The sequence below is a fragment of the Chenopodium quinoa genome, unplaced genomic scaffold (genome assembly GCF_001683475.1).
Source record: "Chenopodium quinoa cultivar QQ74 unplaced genomic scaffold, ASM168347v1, whole genome shotgun sequence".
In the NCBI taxonomy this organism is placed as follows: Eukaryota; Viridiplantae; Streptophyta; class Magnoliopsida; order Caryophyllales; family Amaranthaceae; genus Chenopodium; species Chenopodium quinoa.
Window position 1 is genome coordinate 4,565,998 of NW_018744626.1, and position 19,652 is coordinate 4,585,649.

A 19,652-nucleotide genomic window follows, 5' to 3' on the forward strand; every position below is an offset into this window, starting at 1 on the left:
ATAATCAGCAAGATAGCAACTACCATACTTACAACTTAAAAGTACTGAAAGTGAGGGATAACTCAAGTGATTAATGTTTTCCTCCCGATTTCAGGAGATCTTGAGATCGATTCTCACCTCCGCCCTTGTTACTCTGTAAACACCAAAAAAAAAACAACTTAAAAGTACTTATTTCGGCATATCATTTTAATCCTTGTTAGTTAAGTCAGACTTGAGCTTGTTAACCCTTGCATTATTCAAATTTGAGCGACTAAATCATCTTAATGGCATTGTTATTCTCTTAAGACATTTGCCGTGGAGTTCTGGTCATCTTGGTGTGCTTTCTTCACTTAAATTACGTAGTTACGTTTTATATCCAATTTTTATTACTCCGCATTATTATTATTATTATTATTATTATTATTATTATTATTATTATTTCACCAACTTTTGCATGCTTTAGATGACCCTTCAACTGATGTACATCATTGAAAAGGGATAAGGAAAAAAGCATGGAAAATGCATTATCCAAAAATCATAAAATGGCAGCAATCATCAACCAAGAGTTGGTTAGGGATAAAGACAGTCTGGTATCTGAAATACTGTATGATCTTCTGGATCTGATTTTCTTTTTTTCTTCCATTTCATCCAGATCACATATTACATTTTTTTTTAAAATGACATAATTTCAATCAATCTAAAAATTAACAGGGATTAATTTAAAAACCCAGAACCCCCCTTAACCTTGTATTAAACCCACCAAATTAAATATTTACATCTAAACCTAAAGAAAATTAACTTTAGGCTAACAACATTTCATGTTAACCCTAATCAGCTAACCAACATTGCATTATTTGCAGTCACATTCTTTGCATTAGAGAAATCCATCTTCTCTAACATCAATTCTTCTAATAATCCATCCTTAATCAAAGTCGGTACACGCGAATCGAGAGATAATTGACCCATTGATGCCAATTTAGTCATCTCAGATTCCTCTAGCCCCTTTGCTTCTACAAGGGTACAACTTCTTTCTGTATTGTGTTTTGCCAATGCATCTTTAAACTTCTTAATCTGCAAATTAATAACATTTGCAATTAATTAGTAAAGTAACATAAAACAATTAAAATAACAACCTCTCAATTAATTAAATTAATTCAATTTAATAAGGGTTGAATAAATTACTTACTGTTGATATTGTACAACTGAAACTACAAACACGGCCTTCTGCCCCACGGTAAAACCTAAAAAAGGGCAAAACATGAATATTCAAAGCATGGCACATTGGTTTCAGCTCCTCATAATTGACCTTCAGGAAAATTGCATCTGGGTTTGACTCAGCCAACTGACAAATCTGTAACAATATCAACAAAACACAATTAACATTTTTTAATCAAGATCAAGCAAATAAATTATCCGTTCATAAAGTAGCAGTCATGTAAAGAACATTTAGAAACGGAGGTAGTCTGACGAGTATAAATGAATAAAGTACCTTGGGGTGAAGAGATTTGCAACCACCACAACCAGGAGAATAAAAATCAACAATAACAAGATTATCAGCAGCATTCTTAAGTTCATCAACAAGGTGTTGAGCTGAATGGATCTCTATCATATTAGGCTTCAATGTCTTTTCCCACCATCTCATTGCTTTGCTCACACAATATGATGTTTGTGCCTGAAAATTAATTCACAGAAATTAAAAAAAAAAATACCCATTAATCCTAATTTCAAATTAATAAAAACCCATTATCTTAAATTACAAAAATTTCACAACTTCATGTAAAACAGGGGATCCTTTCAAAAAATAAAAAATAAAAAAAATAAAAATAAAACAGGGGAATATGAATACCTTAACAGAGAATTTGGTAGTTGAGATTGGTAAATTCTTCTGATCTGAGACAACAAGGGATTGTCCCAGAAATTGGCAGATCAAATCTGGAAATTGTTGTTGGGTGGTTTTAAAGTCATAATTTTGAGGAAATTGTTTAGTGGTTTTGGGTTTAACAATGGTTTTTTCAATAAACCCAGAAACAGAGATTCCAGGTTTCAAAGAACAAGAAGAAGATGCCATTTTTTTTTTTGAAGAAAGTAAGAAAATTCAAAAGATGGGTATTTTTGTATGGGGTTTTGTGGTCTCTTAAAGTTACACCCACTTCAATTTTTGGATCAAAAAGTGCTAGAATCGAACAAATTAAAGTTCTCTTAATATTTTTTGACTTTTTTTTCAACCTTCAAATTTCAAGGATCAGAAAAAATAAGAAGATATTAGGTAGCAAAAAAAAATTGAATTCAAATTTTGTGGTAGAAAGTGTAAAAGTAAGCAAAAGAGAGAAACTTTGAGGGTGAAGATGAATGAAGAAGGGGTCCAAAAGTTGGTGGGTATAAGTATAGGTTTATCCAAGTTTTTTTTTTTGGTAAAAAATATTTCAAAAATAATAATTGAGGATATGAATGATGATAATAAATGATGACAACTAATTTATGAGTAAGAAATTATGTGGAAAAATAATTTTTTTTTTTTTTTAAAATAAGGTTGATGTTTTTATTAATTTGAGGAGTTTTTGGCAATTATATGAGAAAGTTGATGGCATAGAAAGACTAAAAGTGCGTGTGGCTGACTTGGATAGATGTCAGTTTCGAAAAATAAAAATGGGTTTGGATAAAATGGACACGAGTAGATTAATTCTATCCATTTCTTTTTTATCTGATCCTCTTTTTAAGGTACTGTTGAATGTAGATTTCGTGTATCATGCAAATTTTTGTGTCTTGAGAAAAATTGTACACCAATGATTTGGTTTTTTTGGATCATTTTGTATTATTATTTCGGTTTTCGAATATTTATATTTTTTATTCTTTTAGAGATTATCAAAAATATCGGTAAAAAAGATTATTATAGAGTACTCAAATTTGTTTTCAACCACATATAATAGTGTAAGGTGAGTCAAGTTTTATTAGACTATTGAACCTTGACCCCTTATTAATAAATTTTTAGAGATTTTAATGGGACTTATTGAGAAATTCCCAAATTATTTTCTGAAAAAATAAGTGAAAATAAGATTTGAACTAAAATAAGATGAGGATACAGAGCTTTGATGGCTAATTATACTTTAGTGTCGATCACAATCTAGAGTGCAAGGTGATTGCTTGATAATGTACTTACGTGTCCTATTTCACCCCATAAAACATTATATGGCTATTTTGCAAGAATTTAAGTAATTAAATCGACATCACAATATTCTATCCTGGCCTCTTGTGGAGGCTCTCATAAGTAGTGATCACCCGGTAAGTATTAAACTACTAATGTGTGCTTTAGGGTTTGATTGTCACTCTCGTTTCACTAAATACGTTTTAGTATTTGTATGGTTGAGAATATAATAAAATCGATTTGTCACTTATTTAGAAAATGAGCACATCAAAATTAATTTTGGCACCCTCACTGTGAAAGCACAAATTTCAATGTCTTTCTCGCGTGGAAAGTGCCAATATCAATTTTTTGGTATGTCTAAATCATTTTCCAAACATTTTGGTTGGCTAAGTTCATATGAAATGAAAAATGAATTACAATGTTAGTTAATTTTAATTCTAAAGATACTATCTTTAACTTTCATTAAAAAAAAAATTTAATAATAAAAAAAAAAACTATTGTATCTTTAGCCGATGTGTTATTGACTTTTCAAGAAATATTTATTGGGCCGGGGGAGGTATACAAAATTAATAAAGATAAAACAATTAGGGTTAAGTGAGCAATTTCATAATTTATGAGTAAAATTCCCATCTTAATTTAAGTGAGCCTAATTATTAGACCAACGGTTATAGTTAAAAACTAGCTTGGCCATTGGAGCTAGAATATGTAATTAGTTTGATTAAGTTATTTTGCTAGAAAAAAACTTGTCATAAAGAAAGTGATAAAGTAAAGTAATTAAGACGATAATTATAAATTAATAATTTAAAAACTAAGCCAATAGCTAGCCATTTAGACTCAAAATAACTAGAAAGATAATTAGTTTAAAAACTTACAAGGCATGACAAGCTAATTGAAGTTGCTATTAAGTGATCATGGGCAACTTCAAAGTAAGTGAATTACATAGCAAAATTAGTACTCCAGCTTAATAATTAGACTGCTTAGACTAAGAAATATCGGAATTTTACATTTCTTATCTTATCTGTATGACATTTATAAGCAACAAATTAGTGAAGTATACAACGAATATAACACACTAGGAAGTAGGAATAGAAATTGGAAGGAACAGATGAAATAATGAAGTAATAAAATCAGTCTTTGAATTTGGCAAGATAAGATGCAAGTACATAATTGCTAAAGCAGTATTAAAATGCGTGCATGGTGAACGCCCCTTGATTTTAAGTCCAGATGGTTTTATACGCCAATTGTTTTTGATTCAACCCTCCAATTTGATGTATAGCTTAGGTACCTTTGAGTTCATATCACAAGAGCATAGAGTCATCAGTCACATGATAAAATCTTTCCTCTAGCCCATGATGGGTCCAATGGGCTTGACATCCTGTATCATGTGTTATCTGCTGGACTGCTTTTGGAGTTTGATCAAACTCTTCAGCTTAATTTCAGTTCACTTCACTTCACTTCAATTCAGTTCATTTTCTGTTTTTCTTCTCTCATAAACAATTCAATTCAGTTCAGTAAATCAGAACAAGTCCTAACTCTTAAGGTGGACAAGTACAGTGATTGTGTATTAATTTATTATAATGTAATTTGAAATACTAGTGTTCTATATTGAAAGATATAATATCAAACAAAGCCTATTAACTCAACTAAACAATAAGGCAATTTAATAAAAATTGTTTAAAAACAAAATTATATAATTTGGATAAAGTAGGTCATATTAATGAGATTGGATATTTAATAATACAAAAATGAATATTTTATATGTGATTCGAATTCGTAAAATATAAGATGACGTCATTATGAAGAAAAGAGGGGTGTACATAGCTACCTACCAAAGGATGTAGGCAAAAATTTGTAAAATCCCTATTGTGGCATACTGGCATGTTAATTGTCATACAAACTACAAAGTACTCTTTACCCATGGGCCAATAAAAATGCTAAGAAGTTTGGGCTTGATTGGCTTCTTTTTGGACTATGGCCCTTGTCAATTGACCCTCCACCCTTTTTTTTCCCCTCAAAATTAGAAAATAAGTTTAGATAAGGGATTAATTAATAGATATGTTTAGACAACCAGTTTAGATAATATTTCCTCCATCACTCGTGCAAAATGCACGGGATATATATTTTATAGAAAGATATTACAAAGATCTTATAACAAAAATATATTTTAAATACGTTAAGTTGTTTGTGATATAGTAACTTGCTCTTTTATGGGGCTGAATACATCGTGTAGCTAGCTATTATGGAAGTTATTTTGTCAATGTTATAGGGATTATTCAGTCAATATTTTAAGGGTTACTCGTTCAACGTTATAGTTGTTATCTCGCCAGTGTTATAAGGGTTGTGCGTTTTGTGTTATAGGGGGTTACTCCGTCAATATTATAATGGGTTATTCCAGTGCCACTGCTGGCTTGTCGGAAAAAAAAAGTGTTTTCGCACAAAAAACATTATGTATATATTTTTTAAGATGATTATTGAATTAATAATAAGGTAGTTAGCTGATTTAAAAAAATATAAATAAACAATTAGAAGAATTTTTAAAAAGGAAAATAGTGGAACTTATGGTGGCGATATTGTTTTTTAAAATAATAGTGGAACTGATGGTGGCGATATTGTTTTTTAAAATAATAGTGGAATTTTTTTTGGAGGGTTTTTTTTTAAAAAAAAAAAAGACAGGTGGAAGTTATTTATAGGGCAAAAAAAAAAAAAAAAAAGAGTAAATGAGAATTGAGAGATTGGGTTTTGGAGTGTTGTGGTTAAAAGTTGGAAAAACCACTCTACAATTATAATATAGATACCCTCTTTGGACTCTATTTGCTACTCCTCTTTTTGCGTAAAAGTATTAATACCTTTACTTCATATATTTTGTAACTTTGGAATATTTTATATCTTACAAATAATATCTTAAAGTTGCAAAAAATATGTAATGGAGGTAGTATTTTGATTGTTCTAAAACAATGGCAAAAGATGAATGAAACATCTATGTGAAGAAGGAAGGAGTAAGAAAAGACAAACAAACCAAACGTATTGAGAACTGAGATCACGTGAACCTTACTTAACTGTTACTCTGTTAGTGACATTTCCCAAGTACAGTGCAATGCAACAAATACAATTAAGCTTTTTTTTAATGTTTTCATCATAATATTATATTGCCAATGATTAAGATACTTTTAGCTTTTCCCCTAAAAAAAGTAAACAGTAAAAAAAAAAAATATAGAACGGCTAATATCCTTTCTATATCTTCAAATTTGCTAACATATCTTATATCTTCCATCACTTGTAATTTCAGCCACAAAAATACTCCAAAAAAAAAAATTATGGAAGAAAAAAAACTCTAATGTTAAAAAACATCATGCAATAATCCTCCCTTTACCACTGTTTATGCTAAATTTCGTCAAGTAGGATTTGATGTGGATACGGGCTACGGATCAACTAAATTAAAATAAGGAATGTTGGATGCGGAAAATAAATGACGGAAGAAATAAAGAAAGAGAGGGGAGGCACGATATGGTGACGCGGAAAACCCCAATGAAGGTGGGTAAAAACCGCGGGTGGCAATGAGGCCACCAATCCACTATAATACGGGCATATAGCCAATGATTACAAATACAAGATGTATTTTATGTGTACAAACTACGACGTAGATATATATAAATATAAATATACGAAACACATTGCTTTAATAGCATAGCAAAAGGGTAACTGACACATTTGTAGAAACTAGCTTGTATTGTAGTCGTGCTTTGAGGATTTAAATATAGTAGCTTTGCTATACTTTTGGTGGTGGAAGGTCTAGGTGGCATACTTGCTGTGAGGAAAGCAATGGGTTGTCATGGGGAGGCTTAAGCTTATTATACATTGTGGAATATCTATGTGGCAGAAGGTGAATAACTTGTTTTGTTCATCATAATGGCTACGGTTGATTTGTGGCATTGTGAGGAAGGCTAAGGATGCCTGAAGTAGAAGTATTTGAGGTTAATCGTAGATAAGTGGGGCAAATTATGGAGAAATGGGATTGCATAGTGGAAGTATTGTACGTGGAAATGGAGTGGGTTTAATGAGAGTAAGGCTTCTCTATTTATAAGGCATTTGAAAGGTGGTTGGAGGATAGTAGGGGTGAACTCCTTGAAAGTAGGAGGTGGCGGCTGACATCTTTACTTGGTCTTTCGAAGAACTTGGACTTCATTAAGGAGTACATACATCGTAACAACCTTGAGTACTTATTCTTGTTGACCTATTATTTCTCCTTGACTTTAGGGACCACTACTAACTATCTTGACATGGTCTTGTATATCTTGGTCTTGAATGTCAATGTCGGTCAACAGTTGTACAAAATGTCCTATAACAATAGCCCCCATTTTCTTAGTTGGAGCACGGCGAAACTAGGAAAATTATACATACTTTAATTTCGACTCCGTCTTCATTTCGATATTAGTGTCATTGCCTTTGTGTCTTGACCCTTGATGCCTTCATCGTTGGTCTTTTTGGAGGTCATAATTTGTTCATATGTAAGCTTAAGTTGCTGCCATATCAATGTCAATGATGTAATTGGACGTTGTTCGTCGAGTCGAAAGCTAGTGTCAACTTTGGAAACAAGTGTCGTCGATGACGGATGAAAGATGGTCGTCGACGAATGAATGATGGTCGTCCACGGAAGGAAGTTGATGTTGTCAACGGACGGAAGGCGGTCGTCGACGGACGAAAGCCGGTGTCGTCGACGGACGGAAGCCGATGTCGTCGACGGACGGAAGCTGATGTCGTCGATGGACGGAGGGTAATATATATCGTCGACGGACGGAGGCTAATATCGTCGGCGGACGAAAGTTGATCGTCGACGGACAGAATTTGATGTCGTCGACGTCAGAATGACTCTGTCGATGTTGAACGTTGGTTGTGATAATGGTCGCGACGTTAGTCGGAGATTATCAACAAATAATGAACTGGCGACAAGGCCAAAATAGGTGATTCGGGTGCTAAGACCGTTGAAGAAAGAGACGATGTCTGTGTACACTGGCGATAAAGCCAAATCTCGAATGTTGTAACATAGATTGAGTACTTGGACAATTAGATGATAGAATTACTTTAAATATGAATAATGATTATAGAAAGACAATAAATATACTTACTTTTGATCCTGCATTAACATGTCGTTAGAGGATAATATAATAATTCATTAATATAAAAGACATTAAATTAAACCAAACCTGTTGATGATAGTGATGTTGCTTTAGGGTCGCTCAATCCGAGGGTAGAGCAATTGAATCGTTGTCATTGTAGCAATAACCACGATGATACGTTAGCTCTTTGTTATGACCTACGGTGTCGAACTCGGCCCATTTAGGCGACAAAAACTCTTTTCAACATGGTGTCTGGCGACGAGGCCATATATATAATTTGAATCCAATAAATAAGGGATTTCTTAATGTGTTAACTCATTTTATGGCATTAAAGCCAATCGGAAAACATTGTTGTGATGTCCGACACTAAGTTTGTTGAATGTATTTAGTGTTCACACTTGGTGTCACAACCAAGTGGCGCTTTCGTCATAATAAATTCAGGCGTCAAGGCCATTAACATTTCAAACGTTTTCTTTGTACGGAGATAACGTTCGATCACTTTGTCTTGCACTTTAAAGGTTTTAAGTACAAAATATTTATCGTATGTGATAACTTTTGTAACATCGTTGAGAACAAAGACTTGTGAGCAAATACAATCATTGCATGACTTTGTATCGGAGGGTAAATTCTAACGTAGTTCCAGAGCTACCGACATTGGACATTATGTGTCTATGTTACCGATGCATGACAAAACCAATTTAAATTAGAGAACAAAAAATAAATGTTTCATAGATGAAATATTGAAGATATGCAAATAAATAAAAGAATGTTTTTCTAAAACGATTTTTTATCGACACTGACGATACTCTACATGCTTATGACACTTTGTAGACTTAAGACACTATATGTACTTTAGGACTTGCTCATATTGCAGTGTTTCGTTTGTCAATATGATCAATCGTTACGACCAATCCTTTCGATGTACTTTTGAGGAATAACTTTAAAAAAGTTATACTATCGTTGTATGGCCATCATTGCATTGCGCGCCAATACCCCTTGCGCCCTGGCGTCTGACACTGAACACTGAGGATTAAACTGGTAGTTCAGGTACCGGGCGTTTGGCGTCTGACGCTAAGGTCTATTTTTCCCGGGATTCGTTTGCTACGATGTTCTTTTGAGCGACAGTTTTCCTCATCCCTTTTGGGGATGTCAGTGTAACTGACGCCTTTGTGAGTAACCGTTGTTTGGAGCTTTGGTCATGAACTTTTTTCCTTTGATTCCGTTGTTCATTGAATTCTGCAAAATATAGGATAAAGCAATGCATATTCTTTTGACGGCTTAGTTTGTGAGCTATCGCATTTAAAATATTTTGTTAAAATAATCGCTATTTCTAAGAATAGCATATATCATAGATATGTCGAAAACATAAAAAAATAGTGATAAAGAACATACAAGATGATCAAATTAAATGTGTTTAAGTGGGTTAGAGTTTACTTTCATGTCGTCATGACCATTGATCATAATTATCTGATGTTTCGATCCTTTGTCAATGTCGCTACAACTTGCTGGTGTGACCCTTGGTTATCATCTCCATGACATTGAAGTTCCCTATTCACACATGTCGTCATGATCTTTATTTACGTCATGATCTTCATGGCGTCGAGGTGTATGATGTTTTCATACATAATTTTGAAATCGTTAAGCTTAATCTTGGCGTCAAGTAACCTGTTCGTCATCACTCTAAACACTAATGTCGGATTTTTGCATTAAGTCAAAAATAAATTGAAAATATGAATTGTAAATGATGCATAAAAAGACTTAGATATTGCACATGACGTTGATTCATAAACCAAGATGTAACTACATGTTTCATCACAAGGATTACTAATAATCAATGACGAATAAGAAATAGGTTAAATAACGAAAACATAAATTAACTATGTGTATTACTACGTCAACAAAGATGATAGACATAACAAGTAAAACTTTAAGGCGGTAGAATCATGTCAATGACAATGCTAATTAGGGAATCAAATTAATAATACGTTAATGAAGATGATCAATGGAAACATAAATAAATACTTCAAGCTAGGCAACAAATTAAAGAGCATGATCATGACAATGTAAATGTAAAAACTAAAAGCGATAATGTGGTGTACCTCAATAGTGTTGGTGATTACCATGGTTTGTTACAAGATTGATGGAAGTCGACATACATTTTAAATTATAGAAAGTTACCTTGATAAGAATTGATGTCATTTAAATCAAGCCCCCAATGTTGGATCACTCGGGAAGATTAAGTCAGGCTTAGCCCCCAATGTCATATTCTAGATTGGTGAATTATCTACAAGAGCATTCTCATACATACCAACTCGTTTGTTAATTATTCATGAAATGATAACAAATAACATTATCCACCATATGTATTCGATAAAGCGTTAAACATTCATAATTACATTAAGAATGAACCATTATCAAAGCATCGACAGTTAATCAAAGTATAATGATCAAAGCGTCAAAAACTAAGGAAAAATAATCATAATAGCCAAAGCGTGATGTATCGAAGCATCAGGGATCAAATAACAAAATTTAATCAAAGCATTATATTGATAATCAGACCATATTATCTTGCCCCCTAGTGGCAAATTCATGAAAAAAATGCAAACAATATGGAATGAAGTTAGCCACAAAATATAATGTTACCGTCAACTTGTTGTTGTCGACGACAATACTCCGATGTTACAATCAATTAACGTTATAAATCTCCACCTGTAACCTTACTTTATCTAAAAATACGCTTGGTACGACATAAATTAGTCATGATAAAATATAAAAATCTAAGCGCTACATAAGCTAATGTCATGAGTTATAAATAAAAGTCAATGAAATTATTTTTAGAATCGAATAGTCTTTAGTAATAAATCTGAATTTTGCATTTAGGCAAAAGCTTACTTGCATCGTCGTTTAAAGCTACATTTGTCTTAATGTTGTCGTCACTTACTGATGATATTAGGTTGTTGACGACGTTACTAACTGGCGCCGTCGAGACTAATTGACGTCGTCGTCGACACTGGTTGTCGTCGTCGAAGCTGACTGTCGTCGTCGGAACTAACTGTTGTCGTCGAAGCTGACTGATGTCGTCGGAATTGAAGTCCGTCGAAACTTTAATACTGTTTTATTTAGCGACAACATAGCCTAAAAATAATGTTAGTTAAACAAAAAATAATATTGTGAATGACGACAAATCCTGAATTTTTATGGCATCATGAGACCCATGACTTAAAGCAATGGTTTCCACGACGTCCTTCCCTTTAGGGTGTGACGTTTACTTTGATGGTGATGATATAGTCTGTCATAGCTTAAAGATGACGCAAAAATAGTTAGTTAAATTAAACCACAAGGAGGAATATTACCAAAACTTTTAAGGCTATCAAAGATAATCGTCCTTGTCGCAGCATATTGAGTTAAGTTGGCGTCGATCACCACTTCTCGTCGTCGGGACCACGAACATAGTTCTTATAAAGTCACTTTACGGGATTAGATAAATCTTGATGATGGGAATGTGTTTGAATGTGTTTGGAAAGGAACTTTTGTAGGGTTGATATTTCAATCTAGTTGTAGCCCCACGGTGGGCGCCAAATTGTTTATGCTAAATTTCGTCAAGTAGGATTTGATGTGGGATACGGGCTACGGATCAACTAAATTAAAATAAGGAATGTTGGATGCGGAAAATAAATGACGGAAGAAATAAAGAAAGAGAGGGGAGGCACGATATGGTGACGCGGAAAACCCCAATGAAGGTGGGTAAAAACCGCGGGTGGCAATGAGGCCACCAATCCACTATAATACGGGCATATAGCCAATGATTACAAATACAAGATGTATTTTATGTGTACAAACTACGACGTAGATAAATATAAATATACGAAACACATTGCTTTAATAGCATAGCAAAAGGGTAACTGACACATTTGTAGAAACTAGCTTGTATTGTAGTCGTGCTTTGAGGATTTAAATATAGTAGCTTTGCTATACTTTTGGTGGTGGAAGGTCTAGGTGGCATACTTGCTGTGAGGAAAGCAATGGGTTGTCATGGGGAGGCTTAAGCTTATTATACATTGTGGAATATCTATGTGGCAGAAGGTGAATAACTTGTTTTGTTCATCATAATGGCTACGGTTGATTTGTGGCATTGTGAGGAAGGCTAAGGATGCCTGAAGTAGAAGTATTTGAGGTTAATCGTAGATAAGTGGGGCAAATTATGGAGAAATGGGATTGCATAGTGGAAGTATTGTACGTGGAAATGGAGTGGGTTTAATGAGAGTAAGACTTCTCTATTTATAAGGCATTTGAAAGGTGGTTGGAGGATAGTAGGGGTGAACTCCTTGAAAGTAGGAGGTGGCGGTTGACATCTTTACTTGGTCTTTCGAAGAACTGGACTTCATTAGGGAGTACATACATCGTAACAACCTTGAGTACTTATTCTTGTTGACCTATTATTTCTCCTTGACTTTAGGGACCACTACTAAATATCTTGACATGGTCTTGTATATCTTGGTCTTGAATGTCAATATCGGTCAACAGTTGTACAAAATGTCCCATAACAACCACTACAAGGTCACATAAATCCAGCAGTCAATTTGTCACTCAAACTTGCTTCATCAAAAAACTTCACCATCACTTTCTTAACCTTTGAGTTCCTTCACCAAGATTTAACTCGAGCCCATCCCTATATAGACACCCATATCGATATATTTTCTCAAGAAAAACAAGGGCCCAATGGGGTTGACATTCGATATCGGGTGTTTTCCGATGGGCTGCCCTTGAAGTTTGATAGGACGGGCAAGTTGGACGAGTACCTAGAGTGGTACATGAGTGGTGGCATGTTTGACCAAGTAGAGAAGGAAATTGAGGAGGTAGTGTTAAAGTCAAACCCTAAAGTTGATGTGTTAATTATTGATACATTTTATCCTTGGGCCTCTAAGATTGCTAAGAAGTTTGGGCTTCGGTTGGCTTCGTTTTGGACTGAGCCTGCTTTGGTTTTCAATCTTTATCATCATGTTCATCTACTTAAGCTGCATGGCCACCTTGATTGCTCTGGTAATCCTTTCTATCTCTATCTAATTATATAGATCCATTGCTTAATTTTTATGCAATTTTTACATGATTGTTTTTTTAAGGATAATTTTTCGGATTATTTAACAATCCAAACCCAAATTAGGTGGAATATATTATCACGAAATATGCATCAAGAACCAATAACTGTCCTCATATTATATAAGCTTTTTCGATGCATTGTGTCCCCACTCATGTGCACACATTGCACTATAAGACTACTCCTAGCTAAACATGCTTAACAATCAAGTATTTTATTAGCGTGCGTTTTGTAAAAGAACATTGTTTCCTACTCCGTATTAGTGTGATTACTTTGTCAAATTCTTTACTATAAAGCAGTCATGAGAAGTATTACTCGTCTTAAACTAGCATACGCCCTTACCATGTGCCTATGTGGTTTCTACTCTCTAGAATGGCCATTGTAACAATGACATATTCTTCTAATTTCAAATGTTACCAAAAATTGAGAATAGGACTAACTACTACTACTACCACATATACTGATATTTCAATTTTTCCTTGCTATTAATGACAACTAGATACTCGGAAAGATCCAATTGATTACATACCAGGTGTACAATCAATTAAACAACATGACCTAATGTCATATCTTCAAGACAAAGACGTCTCAACAAACATGCATAAGCTAATTTTTCAGGCATACCAAGATGTTAGAAAAGCGGATTATGTGCTATGTAACACCGTGCAAGAGCTCGAGTCGGACACTATCTCAGCCCTACAAGCTCTCATGCCTTTTTACGCGATTGGCCCAATTTTTCCACCCGTGTCACCGGATAAAGCCGTGCCAACAAGTCTCTGGACCGAGTCCAGTTGCTTAGAATGGCTAGGGTCTATGCCTAATGGTTCAATTTTGTACGTGTCATTTGGTAGCCTAGCTAATTTCTCAAAAGATGATGTTACGGAAATTGCTTATGGTCTTATTGAAAGCAATGTTGATTTTGTTTGGGTGCTTCGCCCACGTACGGTGCTTCACGAGGCTGATCATCTATTGCCCGTTGGATTCGAGGAAGTTGTTCGTGGCCGTGGGATTGTTGTTCCTTGGACCAATCAAATCGCGGTTTTATCCCATCCGGCCATTGGTGGGTTCCTAACACATTGTGGTTGGAATTCTGTGTTGGAAAGTGTATGGTATAAAATTCCGATGTTGTGTTTTCCAATATTTACTGATCAATTTACTAATCGAAAATTAGTGGTTGATGATTGGAAAGTTGGGATTAATTTTGGCAATGGACAACCATTGAAAAGGATGGAGATTGCATCACAAATTAAGAGATTTATGAGTAAAGAAAATGGAGATGAATTGAGGGAAAATATTGATGTTGTAAGGAAAATATTAGGAAATGCATTAGAAGATGAGGGATCTTCAAGCAAAAATATAGATCTATTTATTGAACAATTGATTTAGTTAAGTAAATGATGAAATTGTTGGATATGTAACTTTTTCATATTTTAATGATAGGATTTTGATCTATTGTTGTTACAAGTTGTTTTTCTTTTGTTTTCTGTTAAATATAACTTTTCCTATGTATGTTTTCTCTAATGGTTTACATATATTTTTCCTTTAACAGTCGATAAGAAATGTTGTTTTGAATATATCACGTATCGATGATGGTAAAATTTAGTGTGAATTACTGATAGGATTTACCATCCTTAGCTTCAAAATACCCTATTAGTAGTATTTTGATTTAACCTCCCTTGTTTATTTATTTAACTATCACAAAAACGCAAAACTTATGCCCTAAATTATACCCTTGTAAATACCAAATTGGCAAATTGCCTATATACATAAAAAGCAACTTCCCATGTTCTTGGAAATTTAATCATTACATGAACCTAACTTTTAAGAAATAAGTCATCAATCAATTGCATTATCTCTTCTTTTCTCTCTTTTACTAGGTCAAGTTAATAATATTAGTACTCCATTAAACAATTGAATAGAAAAATTAAAACATAACATAAATAAAATTGATCATGTAGCTTATTCCTTCAACATTAACAAAAAACAAATGATGATGATGATATTATTTATTAGATTATATCCTGCTGCATCATTCCTAATTAATTAAGAACCTTATTAGGAGAAGCAAGCCCATAGCCCCATATATCATACTAATTATATTGATAGTTTATTTAGATAATTCTCATACAAGTCATATTCATAACATAATCAATTACTCATGGAGGGTTCATCCTCAATAAAACTCTCAATTTGGTGGCATAATGATGGTTGTGTTCTCAATCTTGTCCATGAACAATTCGCAAAACTTGGGAGTAACATTGAGAGAAGCTTGTAGTACTTGAGGAGACATGGTTTTCCAAAATGACATGTTTCCGGCTATTTGAGCGAGTCTAGGCCTGCATCATCAACAACCACAAATATATAGTTACGCAGTGATATGTTCACCTTATTTTCACTTATTTCAGGTCTAATATGTTAAGATAAGTTCAATAAAGTTAAAATTAGTTTTGATAAGTTCAGTTCAAGAAAAATAAGTCCAATTCAAAAATAAGTTCAATTCACAAATAAGTTCTGTTTATCTTACTTGGAAGTTGTCACAATAGAGAAACATTCGATTCCTTCATCACCAGCACCAACTGCGATCACATGAAACTTTGGGACAGCAAACAACTGACCAACCTCTAATTTGGTGTCCAATGCAATTTGTCCATTTAATCCCACAATTTGAACCCAACCACTTCCTTTAGTAACATAACTTAGCTCAACCCCTGATTCTTGTGCATAGTAAATCGGTCCAAACATTGCATTTGGATCAAGCTTCAAAAGCCTACCACAAATCTTAATTCCTTCAAGTGTAGATTGCTTTTCACTTGTCAAAAATCTTATCGATCCCCCATTTTTAACTTGAAAATCGGGTTTAACCTCGTCGAATTCAATAGTCAAATCATAGTTGGATGGTTTAGGCATGGTTAACCCTTGTTCAAGCTTCAAGATCAAAGCTTCTTTTTGGGAACCAACTAGTTCATTCACTTGTTCGTCGTTAATGTCATAAGCTTTGGCTATAGTTTTGTTCGAGAAGCCCTTTAAAATTCCGATGGCTCCGGCTAGTAGGCCGTAAGTGAAGTTACCCGGGTTGATAGCGTTATGTGTTTCACCTAAGTATATGATGTTGAGTTCATCATTTCCGGCGTTGAACCACCACGAAACAACACCTTTTGGGACGACTATTGTGTCTCCTTTTTCGAGCTTGACTACCTTCTCTTCCTTAGATTCGGGGTACATTATACCAGCTACCCCATTTGAACCTGTGCAACATAATGGATCACATCGATCAATATATTTTCTAGAGTACTATCTAAAATAGAGTACACTAGATGAGACTGTCTCATGTTTCCATGATTGTTCGGGAAATGTTGATTTTATTCCTCTAATAGTATAAATGTGGGCTCTCCGATTGGAGTTTCATTCTAACCGGAAAACAAAAATGTACTGAAACCCTAATTTTTAAAATTTTTGTGATTTATTTTTGTAAAAGAAATCTACTTTTCTCATCCTACTACTTTTCATAATCATTCTCACATTAAAAAAATTTTCTTCCAATTCTACGTGTGATGATCACTGTGATGTCGCAATTATTAATTACCAATTATGTGTTATGGCTACTTGTTACAACAGGTCATTGACCCCTCGATAACCGATTGAGACTATGGGAGGAAAAAGTATATCTAAGGGCTTGTTTGGCATCGTTTTTTATTTTCAGTTTTTAGATTTTTTTGAAAACAAAAAACCAAAAACAGGAAAAAAAAAACAAAAAACGGGAAAAAAAAAACAAAAACAGGAAACAAGAAAAAAGGTGTTTCCACTTTTCTGTTGTCAGTTTTCAAAATTATCATGTTCTTAATAAATTTGACTAATTTTTTATTCATTATATTACATATATCATATGATTTTGGAAAAAAAATACCAAAAAACAGAAAACCACAGCGATGTCAAACGAACCCTATTAAGTAATTCAGATTGTAATCAAAAGTTTGGATTATTTAAAGTGAATATCTCAAACTTGAGATTATTAAAGTAATTTTTTTTCAATAATAAAACCTAATTAAACGAGGCAAATGACTTATAATGTTATTCGTAAGTCCATTCCTTAAATTTGTACAGACCTTTATTGTGGGGACAATTGATGTAATTATCAGGTTAATTTATGAGATGTTCTACAGAGTAACCCAATAGAGTCTTTCTCTTTACCAACCAAGAAAAATGTTCCTTAAATTTTTAGAATTCTGGCACCACTTTCTTAATTACGGAGTAGTACGGATTTAAATTCTGGTACCACTTTCTTAATTAGTACCCCAAACTAATTAATACTCCGTAAGATTGGATGGTTTAATTTTTACACTACGCTTTTAATTTAATGCATGAATCCTCTTCAATAACGTCTCAACAAAATCCCCGTCAAAATAAAATAAAAAAATAAAAAATAAAAAATAAAAAATAATAATAATAATAAAAAATAAACGTCTCAACAAAATCGGAACAGGATGATCCGACCATTTGGATTTAGCATGTGCATTGGGTGGTATACTAGACCGCTAAATTAATGTTGCTATGACTTTGCTAGCGGTGATAATTTTATTTATTTATTTGTTATTTTTTTTACAATTATATACAATTATATTAGCGGTGATAATTTGGCTAAAACGTATATACAATCACAAATTTTTGTATGCGGCAAGGGTTAGGGTGTTACCGGTTTTATCAGGGGTTACTTATAGGTATTACTTGTATTCTGACATTTCTGGGGTTACTTATAGGTGTTACTTGTATTCTGGCATTTCTGGGGTTACTTGTATGAGTGTTACTGGTTTTGGTCAGGGGTTACTTATAGGGTGTTACTGATTTGGTATGGGATTTTGGTCTTGGGTTACTTGTAAAAGTTACTCAGAATACAAATAACACCTACAAATAACCCATACAAGTAACCCTAATATACAAGTAATCTATATGGCAGAATACAAGTAACACCCTATAAGTAACCCATACAAATAAGCTCAGAATACAAATAACACCCTACAAGTAACCCCTATCGTACCATGTGATCTGCTGCACTGAAAAACTTCTGATATACAATTATAATTTGATGTGTAAAAAAAGAGTTATTAGGCTATAATTTTTTTACCAAATTTTTACTTATATGAACTTATCTTATTCAATATAGTTGGAAATGCAAATCTTTAGTTCTACAACTCTATATTGCCATTATTTGAATTTATTTTTCTTAAAATTATCTTATATGAATTTATTAATAATAATATGTATAAACTTTAATATATAATATTTTCTAAATTAAATGAGCGAGGCATTAATTTAACAAAATAATAATAATAATAATAATAATAATAATAATAATAATAGAAAAAAGAAAAACAAAATATAGAAGTAGTTAATAGAATGATACATTCTTACTCAAAAAAAAAAAAAAGAAAAAAAAAAGAATGATACATTCAAATGAAAAAAAAATATAGAATATAATCATAAAAATATAATATAGAAGTAGGTAAAAGAATGAAGAGAGTGATTAAATAAAATTGTTACCTTGAAGAACATAACCAATCTTACTACAATCAGAATAATGAGGGAAAGCAAACCCACGAGGCTTCATCATAATTCATAAGCAAGCCACCACTAACCTGCCCTGCACCTAGAAAGGGGAATACGACGTCGTTCCATGCGTAGTAGCTTCCCCCTTCTCCATCGGTGAGCTTTTGGGGTAACTCTAATGGCACCAAACTCATATTTTCCATATTTGAATGAAAAACAAAAAGGATTTAACTTTTTTCTTTTTTTTTTAAAAAAAAATATATGAAAAACGTATATTGATATGGTATCTCTATTTGTAAGCCCATATATATAGTGGAAATCTTATAGCCATGTATGTATAAGGGGACTTGGTGTCATGGGTGATTCAATCATTTTATGATTAAAAATAATTGATACAGTCAAACTTAATATACATGGCAATAAATTAGTTTAACAAGAGTTGGCAAGTGTGTCATGTTGGGTACGTTTACGTGATAGAAGTTAAACAAGTTGGAAAACCTTAACACTAACACAACCCATTTAATGATTGTGTGTGTCATGTTGTGTCGACCAATTTAATTAAATAAACTAGTGTTAGGCCTGGGCGATGCCCAGAGTTATTGCATTATTTCCATGACAAAAATCTTTATTAATATTTTATTTTTATTGAATGACATGTAATATGGTAATAGCTTAATTTAGCGGCTAACACGTTGTAAATTTAAACTTGAGGTTGTGAGTTCAAATCTTGTAAGAACCATGCCACGTGGCACCTAAACTTCATTTGAAACGCCTTGAGGAG

The 19,652-nt window shown here is 33.3% G+C and overlaps 3 protein-coding genes across 3 annotated transcripts; 1 reads left to right on the forward strand and 2 right to left on the reverse strand.

Annotated features, from left to right (window-relative positions):
* Positions 1–556: 556 nt before the first annotated feature.
* Positions 557–2,401, reverse strand: LOC110700614 (thioredoxin-like 1-2, chloroplastic). Its single transcript, XM_021878173.1, has 4 exons — positions 1,826–2,401; positions 1,469–1,651; positions 1,166–1,330; positions 557–1,050 (listed from the first exon to the last, which is right to left on the reverse strand). The coding sequence occupies exons 1-4, from the start codon at positions 2,045–2,047 to the stop codon at positions 811–813; spliced, it is 810 nt and encodes a 269-aa protein (XP_021733865.1). The 5' UTR covers positions 2,048–2,401; the 3' UTR covers positions 557–810.
* Positions 2,402–6,373: 3,972 nt separating this feature from the next.
* LOC110700739 (UDP-glycosyltransferase 86A1-like) lies at positions 6,374–14,716 on the forward strand (the record flags this gene model as incomplete). The annotated part of the gene is made up of 3 exons (XM_021878342.1): positions 6,374–6,489; positions 12,782–13,275; positions 13,830–14,716. Coding segments are annotated over 3 exons (1,497 nt in total), but the record flags the coding sequence as incomplete, so codon positions are not given.
* A 587-nt stretch (positions 14,717–15,303) lies between these two features.
* Positions 15,304–19,218, reverse strand: LOC110700615 (11S globulin seed storage protein 2-like). Its single transcript, XM_021878174.1, has 3 exons — positions 18,866–19,218; positions 15,855–16,575; positions 15,304–15,666 (listed from the first exon to the last, which is right to left on the reverse strand). Exons 1-3 carry the CDS (start codon positions 18,933–18,935, stop codon positions 15,516–15,518), a joined length of 942 nt encoding a protein of 313 aa, XP_021733866.1. The 5' UTR covers positions 18,936–19,218; the 3' UTR covers positions 15,304–15,515.
* Between the last annotated feature and the right edge of the window lie 434 nt (positions 19,219–19,652).